We start from the raw sequence: 21,991 nt of genomic DNA on the forward strand, positions 1-21,991 counted from the left end.
GATCGGGGGAGGGCGGGAGTGCAGCTGCCTCTCGCTCGAGTGTGCAACTCTGTTGTGCGCGCTGGCTGTGCGCCACTAGCTAGGCCTTGACTTAAGTGTTTGAAGAAGCGGCATGTTTGTTAGTCGAGTTATAAATGTGTTTTTGATGGCGCGCGCTCTGCAGCTTGCTTTGTCATGGTTAGCACAGGCAGGTCTTTGAGAAGGCACCTCCCCATTCACCTGTGACCTTTTCTCTGCTCTTTTAAGCCACCTGGTCCACTAATCAGAAATATTCAAAGGCTCCAGAAAAAACTTTTTAAGTTTTCTTAGTCTCTGCTGGACTGGGAGATAGAGCTGCTTGAGAGAAAACTGTAAAAACTTTCACACTTCACAGTCAAAAATGGGAATTCTCCGAATCCCGTGCAGTGCAGATCAAGAGGCGTTCGAGGAAGAAGCCCGGATTTGCGTCGGGACGTGTCGTGTCAGGATGAGGGAGTTTTTTTTTTTTTGGTGCAACACAACAACATTAAAGCAAACTGTAAAAACCATCAATGCCGATCGATTTCTGATTTCCTAATAAGAAAGCCGATACGTGAGATCACGTTACAGCCCCGTGTGCTCCTCAGTGTGGTCGGGTCATTAGGAGGATTGTCTCCGAGGCTAACCTGGCGTCTCGGCTCCGGGGGCAGCGAGCTCGGCTTATTGCACTTTGGGTGACCATCGTGTTGTTTGTGTGCAGTTCAGGTAAAAAATCTGCCAAGGATTCAGCAGAGGGGCCAGAGGACGGGGTTTATTTACAGCTACGTCAGGGTTTCTAATTTAGATGTTCGACCACGGTGGAAACAAACCAGAAGCCATCTTTAAAAAGTAGCCGGTGAACCCTCAGCAGAGCGACTCTAAAGGTCAAGCGCTGCACCACACACGTATTCCTGTGTGCTACAGCGTCCTTGACCTTTTTTTGTCATTAAGCTCGGTGTTATTTTAGAAAGGAGAGTCCAACCTCTCCCACCCTCCCCCCCCTGCCCTTTTGTCAGAATGGTTCAGCCCGTGCTGGCTGTAGATTTCCATACTGTGGACTAGTTTGTGCTAGAGTTGGGGGATGGGTGTTGCTAAGCAACAGTCTGTGCAGTGTACTTCCCCTCTGTCTGTGCACTGCTAGCTAGGGTTGGTGTTGGTAATCAGCACGGTGTACTGTACAAAAATGTTGTAGGCACAAGAGTCGAGTGGTACCTGCACAGAAATATCATGCACCTGACAGGTGACATGAAGATGGAAACATTTCTGAGTGCCTCTTTCTCTGAGCCCTGCACTGACTTTATTTAAGGCTACATTCATATTCATACCCATTATAGGCTCGCGTAGGCCACACACACCCTTTCCTAGAACATACCCCCGCCTGGAACAAGATGGACTAGTCCTAACTGAGTCCCTCCTCCTTCCTTTTCTGTCCTCCTGCTGGCCTCTCAGCCGCTCACTGCTCCCACAACCAGCAAATGCATGGAAGGCCTCAGTCCCCACACATCCTGCTAAAGGTTGATGTCTCTTTGTTTTTAAAGCATGTTGAACATCTCTCTCTGTCGTTTAAAAGCTAACTGTGCTAACTGTGCTAACCGTCTCTGCAGTCTCCCCAAGGTTACCTGTAGATACCTGTGTGCTATGCTAGCTGAGGGGTGTGGAGTTTTGTGTCTCTTTTCAACAGGAAATGTTTGTTTCAGACGTTCTCCACGTGTCAGGGAGCCGGCTGCGTGTAGCCGATCGGCGACTCGTTCTGTTACCTGCGGTTCTAGACGTACGCATGCTTTTTAGACGTCGCGCGTTTGCGCCCGCAACTCGCGTCTTTGGGCTCAGTAACGAAGACGCGCGCGCTCTCTGCACGAGACTGAACGTGTTTGTATCTACAGCACTGTCGTCTCCATCGCTAACAGTCGTTAAGGTGTTTGTGACGTCGCACTTTGCTGTTTTGGAATCAAACTTCACTCAGTGTGTTTACTCTGACTGAACTTGCTTGTTGCTGTTTATTTGTTTGTGTTGCACAGTTATGCTTTTTTTTTTTTTTTAAGGCTGGTGGCAACTGGTATGTTGGATGCTGAGCAATTTAAAAATGCCAAGGACACACCCGTGAAAGAAGTCAGGGATGATCGTTTATTAAAAACATGTGTCCCAGACGCATGCTCATGGCTTGTGATCAGCGTCCCTGCTGTCTTTGTAAGGGCTTTGAATCACGCCTGGCCAGATTAGAAAAGCATGACGTCATACCGCTGAAACATGGCGGTGTCGTCCACATTGAAAGAGAGTGTCTGCTGCAGGACCGACCCCACAGAGTTGGACAGGTTTGCATGTCTTGTGACATTTGACCTGCTGTTCAATAGCTCTTCACTTGCTGTTGAAACAATTGAGTGTTGCAGCAAAGCTCTGAAACAACAAGCACATATTGTGCAACTGCAAAATAAAAGAAGCTGGAGAGAAGGTGGACTCTTGTTGTCTTAGCACAGAGAGGCTTATGTGGACGGTTCCTCATGTACAGTAGCCTGGTTACCGAAGTTCAACTGAGGAGATGGCGTAACGATAAACACAATCCAGTCGTGCAATAATTTAAAGATTTTGAAATGAATTATTCAAACGTGCTGGAAGTCGTGTAAGTCGCCTCAGCCGTGCGTTGAAATCGGAGCACGTCGGAGCACACAGACCCGCAGGGGTGATAACTCTGACAAGAAGGTGCACGAAGGAAGATGGTGAAATAATGGAAGTCTGCTTCTGTTCGGCGTCAGCTGTCAGCTCACAGTATCAGAGCATGAAACGACAGAAACACGGCGTCTGAATCAGACCTCAGGCTTCAGTTTGTCTCCATCTGCAACGTTGATGTGAATAAAGTGGGTCACAGCTTCAGTCTTTTGGTGACCTGACATCAGGTGTGCATCAAGTGCCACGCCCACGTGGGACTCGCCGACGCAGTCGGACAATTAACGGACATTTAGGCGCAATTAAATGATGTTAGCTACATTTCAATAATGTTTACTTAACTCTAACATAATGTACACATTCTTTACATTGTTGCCACCCTGCAGAGTGAACAGAACAGGGTGGTGCAGCAACCTGATCTGTCTGATCAGGAGAGAAGAATGCTGCTCAGCTAGCAACTGAGAGAGCCCAGTCTGTCAAACAGCAGAAGAGCTGGCGGCCATTTTGAGTCCCTGCACTGAATCCAGGCGCAGTGAATGAGGACGGGAGGACGGGAGGAGGAGGAGGAGGAGGAGGAGGAGGAGATTATTGTGCTCTGCGCAGTGTGCAATAACATAGGAATGTGAAGCGAGGCAGTGAGCGTTTTTAAAGCAACTTGTGAGAATTTAAAGCAACTTCACCTCACAAACCTCAGTTTGTTGTCATATCTGCTGCCATAAAGGCAGAGTCTGATTGGCTCACAGTGTTGTGCGCCACCTTCTGTGTACAGTCGGTCCTCTTAGTGAACGCATGGGGCGGCTTGCTAAGTTGCAAAACCCTCGTGTCCAAAAGAAAACGAGGTCTGTCGGCGTCTGCAGTCTCCACAGTCACAGCGAAGCTAACCAAGTTAACAGAACAAAGCTGAAGCAGCTCGTCGCTCTCACCACGTCAGATCTCAAAGATGACACCCGACTGATAAATGTCTGCCACGTTCTGCTGCTGAAAGCGGTGTGCAGCTTTATCTGCACGCATCCGAACAGGACTGCTGTCCGTCTGAAATGCAGTCGACGTGTGAAGAGCTGAGCTCACGATTAAAGAATCTGGGTGACTTGTATTAAAGCTTTCTTCCTGCAGCTCGACGCCTCTCTGTCCTGTTCCTGGAAAGACATTTTAATCTTTTTCTTCTTGACCTTTTGTGTGTTCTTCGGTTAGCATGTCAAGTAGCCAACTCTGCTGTCTTGACTGCAAATAGCTTATTAGTTAGTCGGATGTATTTCTGTCTTATAAATCAAGCTTTGTCTTAATATTAATGCCTCGATCGTTACGTTCAAAGTATCTTAGTTACTAAAACTGATGAGCTTTGTTGTCTGTAGTAACATTCAGATGTAAACACTGGCCCTCTGTGTCGCTGCTCCGCCGTACGCTGTGTTGTAATCACACGATCATCAACATAAGTGATAAAAAATTCGCAGCGATCCCACAAATGAATATCTCCCCTTTTGAAGCCGAGCGCTCAGCCACACGGCTCGAGGGACGGAGATCGACTGCTCGATTCAGAGGAGCTAAATTTAGGGTTACACTTTGATTTGATTGGTCGGCGTGTTTCATGCAGAGTTGATATTTCTAGTGTGAAGCTATAAATTAAAAAAAAATACATCTTTGTCCCCTCAGGTTGTCGAAGAATCCTGTGGTAAATCCATGACCAGGGACCCTTCGACTTGAAGGTGAGAACTTCATGAATGATTCATGTTTGTTGCTTCATATCACAGCATGTTTGTTGTTGTTTCACTGCATCACACAGCCTTCAATGCATCTCCAACATTGTTTGTTCACATGCATATAAAACGTGCACACATCAGATGAATTCACACAAAAAAGGTGACAACTAGCCTGAGCACCACAACGTGAGCAACAGTCAGAACTGTGTACGGAAAGTCCTCCATGTTTTTACATATCCTCTCCACTGCTGCCAGCACAGCTTCAATTTGCCTGTTCTGATTGGCCGGGGAGTGGACCAATAGGAGCGTGGGGGGATGGGAGGAAAGGTTGGGTTGCTGCTGTTGTTAACTTCAATCTCATTTCTGTTCTTTGGATCGAAGGCTTAGGTTAACATGGAGTCCGTAAGTTAATCAGGAAATTTAGGATAAAAAAAGGAGGAGTTTGTCAGAGCTGTGAGAGCTTCTCTGGCTGACATGAGAAATGATCTCTGGCTGACTGTGCTGCACCTTGACTGTTGTTACTTCAGGACAGATACTGCACTGTGTGCTCAGGCAGTGAGGATCTGTCTGATTTAGGCCTCAGGAGTCAAATTCGTAGTCCAGAAAACGGGCAGCCGAGGAACCATTTTGGGTTGCAGATCTCTGTGAAAGAAGAACCTTCTAGAAAAGAACAAACAAGAGAGACACAGGGCTCTGCAGTGACCTCTAGTGGTTCCTCTGATACTCTGCAACCTTTTCTTTACCATGTAAGGTGCAAGACATGTTCATGAGCGGTAGAGGCTGTGGCTGTGCACTCCAGCAGCTGTTACTGTGTTTTTCTAGATCTTTCCCAGATTCATCACGTGCTCTGATAGCATCTAATCTCTCTTTGTCTCTCCACAGGCAGCGATGGAAGTTGTTGTGACAGAGGAGAAGAAGAAGATTTTCCGTGCTAGGAAAACCATGAAGATCAGCGACCGAGGGCAGCTGGAGAGTCTCCACAGCACTTTGTTGACAGCGACTCCAGGTTTGTCCGAGTCCCCCCCACCACCACCTCTAATGAACGGCACACACAAAGAGGACGGGCAAAAAGGCGGGGACAAAGAGCAAAACAACTCGGACTCAAACTCTCCTCGCACCACGTCCCCCGCCTCGCCGGCCTATTTGAGCTCTCCGGCTCCTTTCCTGTCCTTAAATCTGTCCCCTTCGCCGCCCTCCTCGCAAAGCCCATACCGGAAGGAGGACGCCTCTCCCACATCACCATTCCACTCTCTGAACTTTGAACTGAAAAAGATGGAGGGTGATGAGGAGGAGAAGGGGGAGAAGAAAGTTTCTCCGTCGACCTCATCGAATGAGTCCGTTACACCAACATCAACAGAATCCAAGGAGAACCAGGAAGGGGTCAAAGAGGTGAAACAAGACACGGATGCGAAGGAGGTAAATTCAGTGACCTGGATTAATACTCGTTAATGTTGAAATGTTAAACGTCCTTTCTAACGAATTAACGGTTAATTCTGCTCTTCCTCAGGCTGAACAGGCAAAGAAGGACTCTGCTGTGGATTTGGAAAAGGATTCTGTAAAAGGTTTGGTTCCATGTTCATCTGTGCCCTCTCCAGTATCTGACTTCACAGAGCCAATGGATACAGATAATGACACTGTAAAGGCCAAGGACCCCGAGGCCTCCACGGCCAAAACAAAAGACGAAAAACCTCCATCCCCAAAGTCCACCGCCTCTGACTCCTCTCTCCCTCGTCCTTCCTCCTCGTCTCATCCAGCATCCTCTTCTTGTGCGGACGTAAAACAGGAAAAGGAAACCAAAGAGGAAGTGAAAGAACTGGAGGATGACAAAGAGGATGTGAAGAAGGGATCAATAAGTGAGGCAAAGATGGAGGTGGACTCCGTGAAAGTACAGACCAAAAAGGAAAAGACTGAAGTTAGACAAACCACAAAGCCATCTCGGCCAGCATCCACTCCTCCATCTAACACAGGTACGAGAGAGTGGACGTTGTGTCGGGTGGCTTGTGACATTTACTCCATGTTGATGGAGAAACTCATGGAAGTGTTAGAAGCTATGGAAAATGAAAGGTTCAGGGTTTTTACAAAATTAAGCACTCAAACTATTTAGTTTAGAAGCCAGGGAGGTTGTGAGAGACGGATAAAAAGATGTTGCTCGGAAGACCCGTCTGGGTCAAGAACCAAAATCACCCATAGCTCATGTTGTGTTAATTCCTCCCTGCCTGGTAAACGCCCATGGTTTTGTCAAAAAAGCCACTCAGGCGTCTCTCGACTTGATTTTGAAATGTAAAAAATTAGTTCCACTTTAAGACCCTACGACGGAAGCTCATGTTTCGCAAGTCTTAATGTCTACTAGAGCAATTGTTGAGGACGCTTTCATGCCGGCAAGTATGATGCAATAAGGCAGACATGCAGTGGAAGACAGAAAACGATCTCTGATGTCGTATTAAAGTTTTTTTAACACAGGCCAGACTGTCCCAAAGTCAACACATCTAACTGAGCGTTCAGTGTAAACATACATATCAGATTTTTTATTTTTTTTTCCAGTGAAATGATGCCGAAATAAAGCAAGACATAGTTTGCACCTACAGATCAGTGTATGAATGTGTGTATGAGAGTGTTGTAAAAGATTGGTAGATCAGAAAATACAAAAGTCCATGAACTTAAAAAAGAAATCCTTAAAAGCTGACTTGTAAATCTGTTTTGCCTGTTCTGCCTCGACTGAGACTGACGTACAACAGAAGACAGCCAGAAAGCGTGTAATGCATAAAAGATTTAGAGCTGTGAGTGGCAAACACGTGGTACTAACCGGTCTCTTGTCTTTGTGTCCCAAGTAGTGCAAGAGGACAAGGGCTCCACCTCGGGACTGAAGCGCACTTTATCAGAGGGCTACGAAAAAGATGAACGGCCCATAAAACGAGAGGTGAAGAGGCCCAAGGTGGAGCGCGGGGAGCTGGAGGCACAACTGGAACTTAAGATTACTGCAAAAGCTGGCAGTCATCATAAACTTGAAAAGGTTTGCATGCGTCTGTCCTGCTGCACCGAAGTTTAACCCATCCAAACTCTGCTTTGATGCATCACCTAACGTTGCCTCGTTGTCTCTTCACCTGATCTTCATCCTCAGATTGTGCAACAGCTTGTAGATGAGCGGTTGAGGGCCTTGCAGCTGACTATTTTCGACAAACATTTCGAGGAGCTGAAGGAGAGAGTAGACAAGATCGACTGTGCCACTAAACACCAAACCGCCATTAACACACTCCAAGTAAGTTAAAAACACATGCAGCATTTAAAGACACTCTTCTGCTGATTGGAGGACGTTGTTAAGTCCGGCTCTCTTTTTTTTGTTTGTTTCGTAGGCCAAGATCGCCCGACTAGCAAAAAAGTTTGGGGAGGCCAATCAGGCGTCAGAGAACAAAAGGAAACAAGAGGTAAGAAGTGGCTAAAAATCTTCGCGTGCACGTGATCACGGGATGAAAACTTTCTGACGACACGCTGTCTGATTTCTGCAGGCTCTCGCTGCTGCTGCTGCCGCCGCCGCCGCCACTGCTGCTGCTGCAGCTGCCAAGACTGCAACTGTTTCAAACAGCCCTCAAGTCCCACGGTGAGTCTGTGCTCTGATCTAGATCCCTGTAAACCTTATTGTGCATGTTAACTTGTGAATTTAGCATTGAGGTTATCAGGTTTTGTCACTTCACAGCAAGCTCCCATGTTAGACAGACCATTTCATCATGTGACAAAATATTTTGATGAATCAAAATTCATGTTTAAACATGTTGGCAGTCTGCACTTTGGTGTCTTTGTCTGAATATAATTTGGCCTTTGTATGAACGTGACAATACCGGACTGATATACTTCTAGTATGACACACGAAGCCGTTCACAGCGTGATTAGTTGACATTGTCCCAGGTTGCTATCCGTAATCACAACTTGACTGAATTTAAAACTAATGGACAGAGTAAAGAATCCCCACATCCTCCAAATCCAGACCTTTTTTGGAAACCAAGATTTTCTTCTTCGGTTTTGTCAGGATCAACCTTTTTTTTAAAAACTCTTTAACTTCACACTCCAAATATTTCTTAAGACTGGTTTGGAATAAACAAACACACGTGCCAGTCTTGTGTTTTGCACCTGCAAAGCAAACCCCGTGCGGGTCCAGGTCCTGAGTCTTGTGACGTTCTACAATGTGAAGCTTGAGCGTTTCCTCAGGCAGTGCAGAGTGTAGTTAAAACTGCACCTCTCCTCCCCAACAGCGTGCTGCGTCGACAGGCAGTAGAGCCGCAGCCTGAGGTGCCCAGAGAGAGAGTGGCGCCCTCTGTTGGCAAGACTCCTGCACTGCCTGTCAAGAAGGAGAAGGAGGAAGAGGAAATGGAGGAGGAGGAGGAGGAAGAGGAAGAAGAAGATCAAGATATGTCACGTCATATTGCCATGGCTAAAAAGCTGTCAGAGTACAGCGAAGGAAACTGCAGAGCAGACATTAAACTCCGCACGATCACCTCCCACTTGGAGAAAGTGCTGTACCACAACTGTAAGAGGAGCTCGGGCAACCCAAGACCGGACCGCTACGCATCTTACATATTCCGCTACTTAGTCCCGTATGACGTCTACTGCGACTGGGTCGCAAAGGTCAACTACGTCGGATTACTGGGCAAGGAGGCGCTGCCCATGAACTTGAGGAGGGCAATGAGGATGTACATTGAACGTCGATTCCCGTTGCTGCTGTGCGACAGCTGGAGAGAGATCCGCGACGCCATCAATGAAATACTGCGAGTGAAGAGAAGACCGGAATTTTTTAGAGAATATGACGAAAGAACTGCCGTGTCCTTTTGACGGTGTTACGCTAGAGGAACGGGAGCGCAAAACTGGGACAATTGTCATCATGCAACATTGAACATAATCGAAACATTTTGTCTCTCATTGCATTTAGATTATCGTCAGCGTTCATAAACACTAACTATATATTGAAAAAGAAAATCATGGTGACTTGTACATAGGAAGTTGTAGAAACTGAAACACTAGTTACAAACTGATAAATGCTTTAATGAAAACTCTAACTTGTACGTCAGTTATGAAGCGGACTGTTCAAAGATGACTGTATGAAACTAAATAAAACAAAATGTCACTACCGTAACACACCTTCACTCGTCTTCCTGTTGTGGACGTGAACAGCTCTAAGCATAAGCAATCTTTCTAAACAGGCCGGTCCGGACCTCCATGGAAGTAAAGCAGACTCCAACAACCGTTTCTTCGTCCAGCACAGCTGGTGAGTATTTCCTTTATGCTTGATTGTTGTGTTCATGGGACCGAAAGGGCAAAACCAACGAATTGATGCTACTAACAAGTACTTCCTGTGTAGCCAAACACGTTCCTTCAAGGCCATTAAGAGCTTTTGAGTCACGTCAACATACTCACTAACGTGCCCAACCTGTGGCTGAAAATAGTCCCCAACACTGGGTAATGTTTGCAGTTGCCCAGCCATCATGGAACCTGTTAAAAAATGTCCATTTTCACTAAGAATGACCAAAGATCTTTGAGAGAGATGGATGAAGAATTGTTGGTTTTGGTCTTCCAAGTTTCCTGTAGGTTTCTGATTGAATTTGTGTTAGTGCTGCAGTGTACATTGCATGGATGGTATTAACTGCCATGAGCTTTGCCTGTAAAAAAATAAAAAAATGGTTGAGTACATTGACAACAATCTGCTTCTAGTTTTTGCATTAAGTGAATAGGTTGTACAGAACATTCTGAATTAAACCATTTTTTCTGTCCTCCTCAGTAAATTCAGTCCTCTCAGCTCTGCAGGCCACCACCTCAGCTGCAGTCCAAGTACCCACCTCCACTGCCATGGTTACACAGGCCCCCATCCTCCAGCTGATCACCTCCACTGCTAATGCCGCCTCCACCTTGGCTACTGGCATCACCACACAGAGTCCCACGGGCACCCTGCTGCTGAAGACGGCCCCCGGGAGCAGCATGATGGCGACAGGCCAGCCGCTGCTCATCCAGCTGCCTTTATCGATGGCTAACGGCCAGCCGGGGACGCTGGTCAACATTCCAGTCTCCTCTTTGTCCGCAGCCAACACGCTGAACAAATCCAAAACCACTACTACCGCCACTTTTATACTCAAGCCTGCTCCCGCCATCACCACGGCACCAGTCTCGGCTGCCGCCACCGTCCCAGCGCTCCAGGCCTCCGCCGCCCAGATGTCGACGCAGATCTCTCTTGCCCGTGCTGTCTACCAGGGCGGTGCCGGGGCGATAACTACCCCCAACGCAGGGGTATCCGTGACCACGGCCAGGACGCCAGCTCAGTCCGTCTCTGTAGCAGGAGCCATGTCTTCCGCCTCTTCACCTGCAACGTCTGGGCCGGCGGCGACAGGTTCCACCGCTCCAGGACCGCCACAGGGGACGTCGCTGACATCAAAGACAGGTAGGAGTTCACTTTGATTAAGAGTGTTGTCTTTGTGAGGCTAAGCTGCTGTAAGAAGCTTGTAAAAGGCAAGTTGTCAAACAGACAGACATGAATGGTAGAGTGGGATGTAAAATGTGTCTTACCCTTAAGAGATCCTCGGGTTAGTTTTTTATTTTCAAGACATTTTGGCTGCGTTTGAATGAATCTGGCTCCAATTTGCCAGAAGATATTCAGTTCCTTAACACTAGAACTACCAAGGCAGTAATTTTGACAGTGTAATAACTTTGTTAAAATAAATCATAAATCATTTTGACTGCACGCGTTATCGATATCATGTTTCAGTCCACTATATTTCCCGCGATTGGACAGAGCGCCACCGTTTTATTTACGCTATTCCAACTCTATAAGTAATACATTTCAGCTAATCCAAAGAAAAAAAAACAAAACAAAAACAAAATATTATCCAAAATGTCATCAAAAATAAAAAGCCACAGAGGCTTAAGCCATGCTTCAGAGGCTGGACGATGAGGAGTCTGATGGAGGAGCGATGTCTCTCAGTCCCTGGACAGTTCATCCAGCTCTGAGAGTGATTTTGAAAATGGATTCATTCCCCACTGAAAAAAGAGCCGGCTGGACATCTCCGATCCTGGAACTGGCCTTGTTCCATCGAATAATATTCCAGGTATGTTTCTCCTGATACTTTGTGAGGCAGACTAGCCAGGCTGTTATCAATAATAGTTGTACTTCAAAGTTAAGTTATCCATCTCTAGCCATCTAGGGTAGGCTATACCAAGCAGATTTGCTATCGAGAATGGTTGTCATATTATTTTTCCCCTCACACACCCACCAATCCATTCATTCACTTTCTTTACGTCAGGCACACACCTCCACCGGAACCCATTATTGCGTATAATGTAAGATAGTTTAGTTTTAGATTATCAAATCTTAGGACAAATCTGTTTGTCTTTTCATTATTATTATTATTCTATTGCTATTATTAGTATTATGCTATATTGTCAGGCTAGTAGAAATCATATAGGCTAATATAAGTCCTAATAAGATTGTGATTTCATGAACTAAAAAGTAATTAGTCTGTTCTTTTTTGGCAATAGTGCAAAATCCTGATCCATCATCTGTGCCAAGAGAACTCAGTCCGCCACAAGATGAGGAGGCTGACCCTTTAAACCCACTTTCAGCCGAGAGGCGTGAAATGGCGAAAGACAGTGTGGGTCTATATAAAGTCGGGTAAAGACAGAGGAAGGCAACAGTGCCAAAATGACATCACAGAAGCTGCAGGCCCCACAGAGCACGCCAAGGGCATTATTAAAGATGCCCTCACAGCTTTTCTGTGTTTGGTGGATAATGACATGCTGAAACACATCAGGGGCTGCACCGTGGCTCAGGCCCATCATGTCATGGAGGACAAAACATGGGACATGACAGTTGAAGAGCTAAAAGCCTTCATTGGTCTTATATACATTTGTGGCATGCACGGTGGGAAAGGCATGGATATGGAGAGCTTTTGGTCAGCTGAGTGGGGCAGCACTTTTTTCAAGGAGACCATGTCCCGAAAAAGATTTAAGGAAATCACGCGATTCCTGTGTTTTTAAAAAAAGGCAAACCCGACGCACACGCCTGCGAGACGACAAGTTTGCCCTTATGAGAAATGTTTGGGACAGATTTGTCCAAAACAGCATCGCCTGTTACAACCCGGGTGCCAACATCACTGTGGATGAGCAGCTCTTCACAACAAAGGCAAGCTGCAGCTTCAGCCAGTTTATGGCAAAGAAACCGGGCAACTTCGGAATCAAATTCTGGCTTGCTGTGGATGTGGATACCAAATACATTTTAAACGGTGCACCTTATCTGGGCAAAGACGAGACGAGGTGGCCAGGTCAGCGACTTGGAGACAGTGTGGTGCTGAAAATGGTCAAGCCATACCTGGGGAAGGGAAGGAACGTCACCACAGACAGTTTTTTTATTTCCCTTGAACTGGTCAAGGCACTACAGGCCAAAGAAACCAGCTTCGTTGGCAGTGTGAACAAGAGCAGAAGAGAGCTCCCCCCGTGCGTGAAGGAGCAAAGGCCGCTGTTCAGCACAGAGGTGCTTAAAAGTGGCGATGCAATACTGACCGTGTATCAGAGCAAAATGAGAAATAATGTCTGTATCCTCAGCACTGTCCACACAGCTGTTGGCATCTCAAGTTGCTATAGGAAAACGCCAGAGACGGTACATTATTACAATAAGACCAAGGTAGGAGTAGACGTTCTAGACCAAATGGCAAGGAGGTATTCCGTCAAAGCACCCACCGGTAGATGGCCAGTAGCTGTGTTCTACAACATCCTTGATCTGGCTGCAGATCCTATTCAAGAAGTGCACGTATGAACAAGTTTCGCGGAGGAACTTTATCATGCGACTGGCGATCGAACTTCGCTCCGACCACATGAGCACAAAAACCATGCTGGTGCGAGGGCCAGGACCCGGGCCAGAGCAGCAGCAGATGTAGAAGAGAAAGCAGTGCCAAGTGAGGAGGAACTGCAGAAAAAATAAAACCAAGGGTACATGTGTCCATTGTCACAAGGTGGTGTGTGGTGTGTGCACAGCAAAGGCAGAGATTACCTGTGTGGACTGTGCGGCATGTTTTGTTCACTGAAACTAATCGTTACTTTCTAAAGCAGTTCATTTTCTTGAAGTTTAGCAAATGTTCATGTTTTTTCTTAGCCTGTTTTGTGTATACTGTATTGTGCTGCATATGTGTCCATAAAGTTTTTACAATGTGATAAAATGGATATTGGTAATGTTTTTGTTTATTGTATGTAAATGTTATAGGTCATTGTATGATAAGATTTTATTTTACAAAGGAAATAAGAGTAATAATCAATTAGGCTGGAAAATTAATTTTCCCATTTAATTAAATCTAAATTGTGTGTCCGGATCTTTATTATTACCAAATTATCACGAAATATTCTGCTTCACTCCATATTTGTTGGCATTTATATAATCAAAAACAACATTTTTACTGTGGGGGAAAAAAATCTTTTTGACAGAAAGCTTTCCTCAGACGGAGAGAGGCAGCACCTGTCGAGGCAAACAGAAATTAAAAGCTTCATTGGAAAACTTAAAGAGAAGGTTCAGTATGAGCGCTCAGAATGACTGCTATGGTCGTTCTAGTAGTTATGGAATTCTCGTAGTTCTAGTGTTAAATCACACAAACAAAAACTGAGACATTTGTTCCTAACGACCAAAAATGTCCTATACAAAAAAACATTTTTGATCCAAAACATAAACTAATGCTTCTTGTATGTTCATATTTCATTTTGTGTGTTTGTGTCCAACTTCAAACGGCCAAACTCTGTGTTATTATTTCAAAAAATAAAAAAATGATGAGTAGCAAGAACCAAAATAAAATTGGACTTTGTTTGGTTCTCGTTCAGACTGTGAGGACGGCCCCTTGTCCTCCTTAATGGACTGTGAGGATCCTGCAAATGAGGACTCGGAGGTAGAATCAGACCAGCTGCAGTCCAACTCCGAGTCATCCGAAGACTCATCCGAAGATGAGGGCGGAGAGGAAATGTGGGTAGCGGAATGGACTTCAAAAAATGAGATAGTTTGGTCTCCAACACACGTTGAGACGTGCCGCTCCGTGCCAGCAGCCAGCACCTTGATCCCGGGGCCTACACACTACGCCACCACCCAAATCAGTGACCCGTTCTCCAGCTTTGCGCTCCTGCTGACTGATCAGATCCTGGAGCATATTAAGGCCATGACTAACCTGCATGGGAGACGCTCAATCGCAAACTGGCGAGATGTGGACATGGAGGAGCTGCAGGCATTCGTGGGGTTGCTCATTTTGGCCGGTGTCTACAGGTCAAAGAATGAACCAACCCGCAGCCTCTGGAGTGACAAATCAGGGCGGAGCATTTTCCCGGCTACAATGTCCTTCAAGAGGTTTCAACAGATCAGCCGAGCACTGCGCTTCAACGACGAGCTATCCAAAACCCAAGGCTGTGACGACAAGCTAGCTGACATCCGCAAAGTCTGGGACATGTGGACGAGCCGCCTGCCGATGCTGTTCAACCCGGACAGGGACGTCTGCGTGGGCAAACTGTTCATCCCATTCAAAGGCAGGTGCAGCTTCAGGCAGTACATGCCAAATGTGGGCAGGCAGCCCAAATTTGGAATAAAGATTTGGACAACCTGTGACGTCAACACGTCATACGTCTGGAAACTGCAGGCGTACACGGGAAAAGAAGCTGGCGATTGTGCTGAAGTCAACCAGGGGATGAGTTTGGTCCTGGACATGACAGAGGAGCTCAAGGGGCATGTCGTTACCTGCGACAAATATTTCACCTCCTTCACGCTGGCAGACGAGCTGCTCAGGAGGAATCTGGCCCTGGTTGGTGTGATTCGTAAAGGCAATCCTGAGCTTCCCCGCCATTTGCTCCAGGCAAGAGAGAGAGCGGTCTTCTCCTCCACTTTTGCTTTCACAGAGACCCACACACTGGTCTCTTACATCCAACGACGGGGAAAGAATGTGCTGCTCCTGAGCACGAAACACCACCATCCAGACATCGGTGACGAAAAAAAGGGGAAGCCCGTCATAGTCAAAGATTACAACAGATGCAAAGGAAGCGTCAACAACCTCGATAAGGTACGCACACATTTATTTACTCTTATGTTCTAAAATATATGTAGTTTTTTTTTTTTTTTTATCTAATCATTTATTCATGTCGTCTTGTTTTGTGTTTTTCGGGGGCTCTTGTTAGGCTCTTGACACCTACTCCTGCAGGAGGAAAACAAAGTGTTGGCCACTGGCCCTCTTCTACAGCCTGGTTGACATTTCACTCTATAACGCCTACGTCTTGTGGACATTCGAGCCGTCGTGGCAACCGAATCGGAAACCGTACAAGCAGAGGCTGTACATCGAAGAGGTGGGAGAAACGCTGGTGACCCCACACATCAAGAAGAGAGGGCGCCTTCCCCGCTCGTCGGCCGCCGCGGGAATAGTTGCAAATCTGCGGGACGCAGCTCCCCCTCTCATCGGGAAATGTAAAGGCAGAAAGCGGTGCGACTTCTGCACGGACGCAAAGAGAAGAGCCAGCTGCAGCATCGCCTGCTGCAAATGCGGGAAGGTCATATGCAAAGAACACACTCTGACCGTTTGCAGGCTGTGCTTCACCTGAGCTGGACACATCCACCCTCCATCGCCTCCATTGTCATCTCAGTGTTCATCTTAATATATAAATAAATGTTTTCTGGTTCAAACTTGTCTTTGGTTTTAATTTGTGAGTCGTAAAAATTTAGTGGGGAAAAAAACTCATGATCAAACACTGAAACTGCCTTGTGATCAAACAAAAAAAAAGTATTTTATGGAAATTATTATTATTTAATTAAAAACTGGCCTTTAAAGGGTTAAAACCTCCCAAAATAATATTAATATTTGATACGTATATTTCAGGCTGAAGTAGTTTTAAAAGACCGATTAATATATAATATTTTTACAGCAGTTTTTGGGACATTTTTTTCATTAGGAACAAATGTGTGTTTTTTTTTTTTTAAAGGATCTCTTAAGGGTTTTAAAACTGTGTGTGTTTGTCTCAGCTGACCCCTGATCTGTCTTTATCTTGACATTCATATCAATATTTTTGTTCTGTTTTCAGACAACCAGGCTGCCAGCTCCACTCCCTCCAAAGCAGCCGCTCCAGGAGCACGACCCAAAGGCTCCGTCATCGACCTCACAGAGGACGACGATGACGTACAAGGTAAGACCGAGGTGCGCCTCTTTCATTTCATGAACTGTATTTATACCTCGAGCTGTAGTCTAACTGTTTGTTTACTTCCAGTGACCGGAGTGAAGAACGCCACTGTCGCACCCATCGCTCGTCCTAATCCAGTCATCAGCATTCCCAACAGTAAGACTCACCACCTTCTGTTGATGGTGTTGATGCATGTGTGTGTGTGTGCTACGCTTCATCCTGGCTATTGGGTGTGCAGCATATGTGTAATCTTCGTGTGTGCTCTGTCTTCAGGTGCAGGAGCAAGGTCGTCACCGCAAAGCAATCAGACCTCTCCCAATAATCCTCAGTTGACGGTCCACCACCGCCCGCAACAGGTGAGGATTTAGAACTGCGTTTTACATGTTTTGCACAACTGTAGTTCTGTTATTCTCTGACTTATAGCTGACAGGCTGCCATCAGTCCAGTTGTTTTGCTCACTTATGAAAGTCTTTCTGGACTCACCACATCTGTTTTCTCTTTTACAGGACTCTTCACTGAAATCCCGAACAGTAACCACTAGCAGTACGCCAACCCGGGGCTCCAACATGGCACTACCGCCTCTCCCAACTGCACCTGCCCCTCCGCGCCTACCCCCGGAGGCCGAGCGGTCCTCGCCTCCTCAGCAACCTCAGCTGAAGCTGGTGCCGAGTCAGACCGGCATCGTGCTGTCGTGGTGCGTGGCGGAAACCGATCGGACCTGCGCGGCCGTGGACAGCTATCACCTCTATGCCTTCCATCAAGACAACTCCAACAGTAACGCGGCGCAGCAGCACTGGAAGAAGATCGGGGAGGTGAAGGCTCTTCCTCTGCCTATGGCCTGTACGCTGACCCAGTTCCAGTCTGGCTCCACTTATCATTTTGCAGTCCGAGCCAAAGACATCTACGGGCGCTTCGGCTCCTTCTGTGAACCTCAGTGCACGAACGTCATCAGTTCCACCTCGAGCTGAACAGTTTAAGGAATAGAAACTTTTTTTCTTTTTTTAATTTTTTTTTAATTTGAAAGTTCATGTGTTCCTTGGCGTTCCTGCTTTTTTTGTGTGTTAGGAATTTAAACAGTGCGTTGGACACTCGAACACAGTATGTAAATATCTCTCTGCATAACAACTGGACTTCTGACTGACTTGGAGAACTGAAGCATCAAACCGTTGTTTTTGTTTTTTTGTCAAGTTTTAATGTATGTATTGTATTTTTTGTGACTTAAGCTGTTGTACAAATTTGAATTTTTTTCCCCCCCTCGACCAAGTCAGATATTTATGTTGTTAACTCCTGTTACTGCGACCCCGACGTCCTTTGCTTTACTTGACAGGATTATCAGTGTAAACTCAGAATTGCACAGAAATGTATAAATGTGTGGTAGAAACTGAATGAGAACTTTTGTAAATTTTTGTCTGGCAACCAGACTTTGACAAACATCAATAAACGGTTTTATTAAAGTCTCGCCTCTTAGCTCCCGACAATCTAAAACCTCGAATACAACAGGACCGTTTGTATTTTGACGCTGTGAATGCTTTTATCTCCCTCGCATGGTGATCCAGGTAATTGGGCTGAAACTCGCAGCTGCTGTTCGTATCGGGCAGCCTTTGATCGACCACATTTAGTAGTGACATTAAAGGTTCCCGTGAGAGTCTGCTCGCCCCACGGGTCACACAATCCTACCAATGGTGGCACACTTTAAGTGATCAACAGTTGGTGGGAACGCACAAAGCTCAATCATGGATGTAAACAACACTGGATTTAGATTACGTAAGGAACGGCGGTCAGTGGTTTGGAGAAGCTGAAGTAGAGCTATGCACTGCTGTGGACAGGCTCAACAACAACCTCTTTCTTTGTCTCGGCTCAAAAGAAACTTGATTTGCTAGAGCTCAACGATACACGTTTTAGTCAAGCGGCAACTTCCATGGCCGTAAAATGAAGCCGACTTATGTTTATTTACAATAACTCTCCTTTAACTACAGACCTTAAGAGGACATCATTGTCTACGTAGGTGCATCTCATTTGCTGATTCTAACTACAGGAGGAGAGGAAGCAAGTTGGTCAGCATGAAATCAACCAAACTTGCAGACCGCCACTAAAAACAATTGCCCAGATAGTCAGTGTTGTATTATTGTAAGTACATGGATACTAATTTAATCATAGCAGAGACTTTTGCAGCCAACATTCTACAGTTATATAAGGATGGTCAATGATTTTCATGAATGTGGCTCTACAGAGAAGGTCATGGGGTAACCAGAATCAAAAGAGCTATTCATCTTGGTATCATGAATGTGCACAGCAAATATTACAGGTCCATCACGAACAGGTCAAGCTATAAGGTAGCCCTGATGGTGGCACTGATAGGAAATCAAGGGCGTATTTGTCTGGAGAGCTTGAAGCACAGAAAACTGTTTGGCCTGATGGTCTGAAGTGTTGAACATATTTAAAACATCAGGGGGCATGAGAAACAGGTCAAACCACTCAGGAATACATCTTTTAGAAAAAAAAACCTGAAACCAACCACATAAAACTGAGGGAGAAACTGGATGTCACAGTACCTGGTGTCGAGATTATTGGGGAAGATTGGGTTTAGGGGAACTGGTCTATGGGAGACGAAGCTTGGATCCATGACGGCCGGTCTTTGGGGGTAGGAACCTGGAGTGAAATCACACGCAATCTCAGATACAGAATCCGGACAGACATTCTGAGGTTTTGTGGGGTCTTGGTAGGGGATTGGAGCTGGTAGAAGAAACCAAATGACTCCCAGGGTTGTGTCTAGTTGACTGTAACAGTGACCAGCTATATGAATGAAGGAGCAACCTGTGGCAGGGTTCTGTAGTGGTTGACGGCACAGAGATGTGAAGGTTTATGAGTAGCAAAGAGACATACTTGAATCCAAGGGTGCTGCATCGACCTAAATCCTGTTTGATGACGAGCTAGAAGCTCACTGCCTGATGCCTGATTGCATCCGGCCGAGCTCCAGTGTGTAGTCCCCAAGTGTTTCAAGAAGTCCACCATTGTCCCTGTCCCCCAAAAGACCAAAGCTGTCTGCCTGAACATCTACTACCCACAACCTCCACCATCATGTCAGCAACAGCAACAGAGCTGACTGTGGACTACAAGAAGAAGGACATGCCCCTATCACCATCAATGTGACTATGGCCAGCAACTTCAGGTTCCTTGGGATTCACATGAGGTCCTGACCTGGACTAACCACACCAACAAAGCAAGACAACTGTGTGAGACTCAACGTGGACTCTACTGAAAGTAATGAAAACTACTCAGTACATCATCAGGGCAAAGCTTTCATTAATGTGGGACCTCTACCGAATCACCCCAACCACAAATAGTTCTGGATGGTTCCCCATCACCAGGTTCAGGGACAGCTGCTTGGGAATCCGTCATGCTAAGAGAACGGCTTTGATTCTTTGTATTTGTAGTGACCAGCAGTTCGGAGTATCGAGCCTGACATGTATTTTCGTTTTGCTAGTCATGGATATTTCTTAGCAAACACCATGTTCAGGCGTTAGTTCAAGGTCGTCTTTGAGTGTGAACTAGTGAACTAGGGCTGAAATCCTACACACTGGTACTTTACCCAGAGCTGCTAACAATGCTGTCAGTCACCAGTGAGGGGAGCTCTTGAGCTGAAACCTACTGATATGTTCAGTGACATGATTCATGGTAGGCAGGTCAGTCTGAAGATTTGTTATTGGTGTTGTAGTGAACACCTCAGGTAACTAAATTATTATAGATATTATATATATTATAAAAGCCAGTACTCATATCAGCAAGTATAACAATTCATTGATCTATCGTTATTTAAAAAAGCAATTCAGTTTATGTATTTATTTATGTATTTAAATTGTGCCCAGTACAGATTGGGACATTTTACAGTTGAAAAATCAACCTGTCAAACTGTGGAGTAGCTGCTTCTAGTGCCTCAGTACGGTGTAGATCTGCTCTGTATGGAAAGAGATCATTTCTGTCATTTAGTTCTATGTAAATAAAACTGAACTACTACAAATACATTTATACTAATATATATATCTGCAATATATATATCATCTGTTTTTTTGTCTCTTTCTAATCATTAGGCAGGCACAAATGTTAGAATGAAGTAAAAATTAATAAAAGGAGAAGAAAGACATTTAATTATTATCTGGTAAATATAATTTTATGATGTTTGAAACCATTTGAAACTGTTTTTTTAAAGTGCACATTTACTGACTGTCACTAGGTGGCGCACTTCAGGCTGCACAGTTTTGAACTGCAGCAGATCACTGTCATTCTGATTACCAACAGTTTAACAGCACTGACAATCTTATTTTTTATAATTGCGTGATGTGTTACGTGGACGTTTTACTTTTATTGGCCCTGTGTGTGAACACACATGAGGAATTTGTACAAACACAGTGTTAAAATTAGGATTATACTGGGGTTCAGATGTTTTAACTCTCTCATGCACCTCCTTTATTTGGCCTGTGTTTTACTGATGATGAGATTATTATAAACCAATAGTTCAAGGACAGGAGAGACAGGCCAGGGAAGTGTCATTCGGACAAGAAACATAATGTTCATTCCTGAGCAGAAAACCAAAAAAGGACCCTATCAGTGAGGAGGTGTCTGAGACAGTTCATTTAAAAAAAAATGTATACAAACCAACGGTTAGAGCTCCTCGAGGAGCCTTTTCTCTGTGACCCTCTTTGTGTGTTGCACTGTTAAACGCTCCTTCTTGTACAAGAATAATAAATTCAACTTAAACTTTGACACTTTGAATCCAGTCCTCTTTATTCAAGGGTTTTTCTTTAAAAATTCCCGTAACACAGAGGTATGAACGTGCAGTTAAAAACAAGGAGCTCAGCAGGTAAACATGAACATTAAACGTGTGTTTCTGATTTCTTGTTTAGTGTTTCCTGTTTTATTTTGTGATTCCACTCGTGTCTGTAACTTTACTTCCTGCCATTGTTGTTTTTCCCGCCAGGTTTTAATTGTTTGTTGCAGCCTGATCAGTCTCACCTGTGTCTGTCCCTCAGTCCCGTGTCTGTCCCTCAGTCTGTCCCTCAGTCCTGTGTCTGTCCCTGCTCTGGTCTTTGTTATTTCTGGATTTTTGTTGTTTGGATTCATCTTGGACTGTTGGACTGTTGGACTCCTCAGCTGCCTCAGTAAGTTACTGACATCTCATTTTATTCACTTCACTGTCACGTCTGAAATAAACAGTGACAAAACAGTGACAAAACTAAGTACAGATAAATAAATAAATACATAAATAACTAAATGTGTAGACAGACAGTAGCGCTAGAAGTGCAAACTATGATAAAATAAATGTGTTGCTTAATGTACATGAGGTAGGTGGATATGATACAGTCAATTTTAAAAATGCAGTCTGATCATCTTTTTATCATTTCATGACAGATCTACCTTTTCAATCAGAATCACTGTAATTGTCCAGGTGTGCGCACACACACACACGAGGAATCTGACTCTGG

General features: G+C 45.3%; 2 protein-coding genes across 13 annotated transcripts in view; both read left to right on the top strand.

The window, feature by feature from the left end:
- Positions 1 to 17,518, top strand: part of atf7ip (activating transcription factor 7 interacting protein) — a 30,266-nt gene extending 12,748 nt beyond the window's left edge. For 2 of the 12 annotated variants that reach the window (XM_019256415.2, XM_019256414.2), the window contains exons 2-12: positions 4,309 to 4,361; positions 5,238 to 5,771; positions 5,863 to 6,322; positions 7,184 to 7,365; positions 7,474 to 7,611; positions 7,706 to 7,777; positions 7,859 to 7,950; positions 9,545 to 9,609; positions 10,120 to 10,773; positions 14,190 to 15,406; positions 15,522 to 16,025. In XM_019256415.2, the coding sequence (XP_019111960.2) occupies positions 5,244 to 5,771; positions 5,863 to 6,322; positions 7,184 to 7,365; positions 7,474 to 7,611; positions 7,706 to 7,777; positions 7,859 to 7,950; positions 9,545 to 9,609; positions 10,120 to 10,773; positions 14,190 to 15,406; positions 15,522 to 15,938 (3,825 nt within the window). In that variant the 5' untranslated portion in view covers positions 4,309 to 4,361; positions 5,238 to 5,243 and the 3' untranslated portion in view covers positions 15,939 to 16,025. The other 10 variants (XM_019256419.2, XM_019256416.2, XM_027282724.1 and 7 more) reach the window with 10 other exon arrangements.
- A 4,020-nt stretch (positions 17,519 to 21,538) lies between these two features.
- grin2bb (glutamate receptor, ionotropic, N-methyl D-aspartate 2B, genome duplicate b) overlaps positions 21,539 to 21,991 on the top strand; it is a 100,567-nt gene continuing 100,114 nt past the window's right edge. The window contains exon 1 of the mRNA XM_027283303.1: positions 21,539 to 21,667. The gene's annotated coding sequence lies outside the window, so the exon portion shown is untranslated. The remainder of the gene's footprint in view (positions 21,668 to 21,991) is intronic.

The sequence above is a fragment of the Larimichthys crocea genome, chromosome X, assembly GCF_000972845.2.
Source record: "Larimichthys crocea isolate SSNF chromosome X, L_crocea_2.0, whole genome shotgun sequence".
In the NCBI taxonomy this organism is placed as follows: Eukaryota; Metazoa; Chordata; class Actinopteri; family Sciaenidae; genus Larimichthys; species Larimichthys crocea.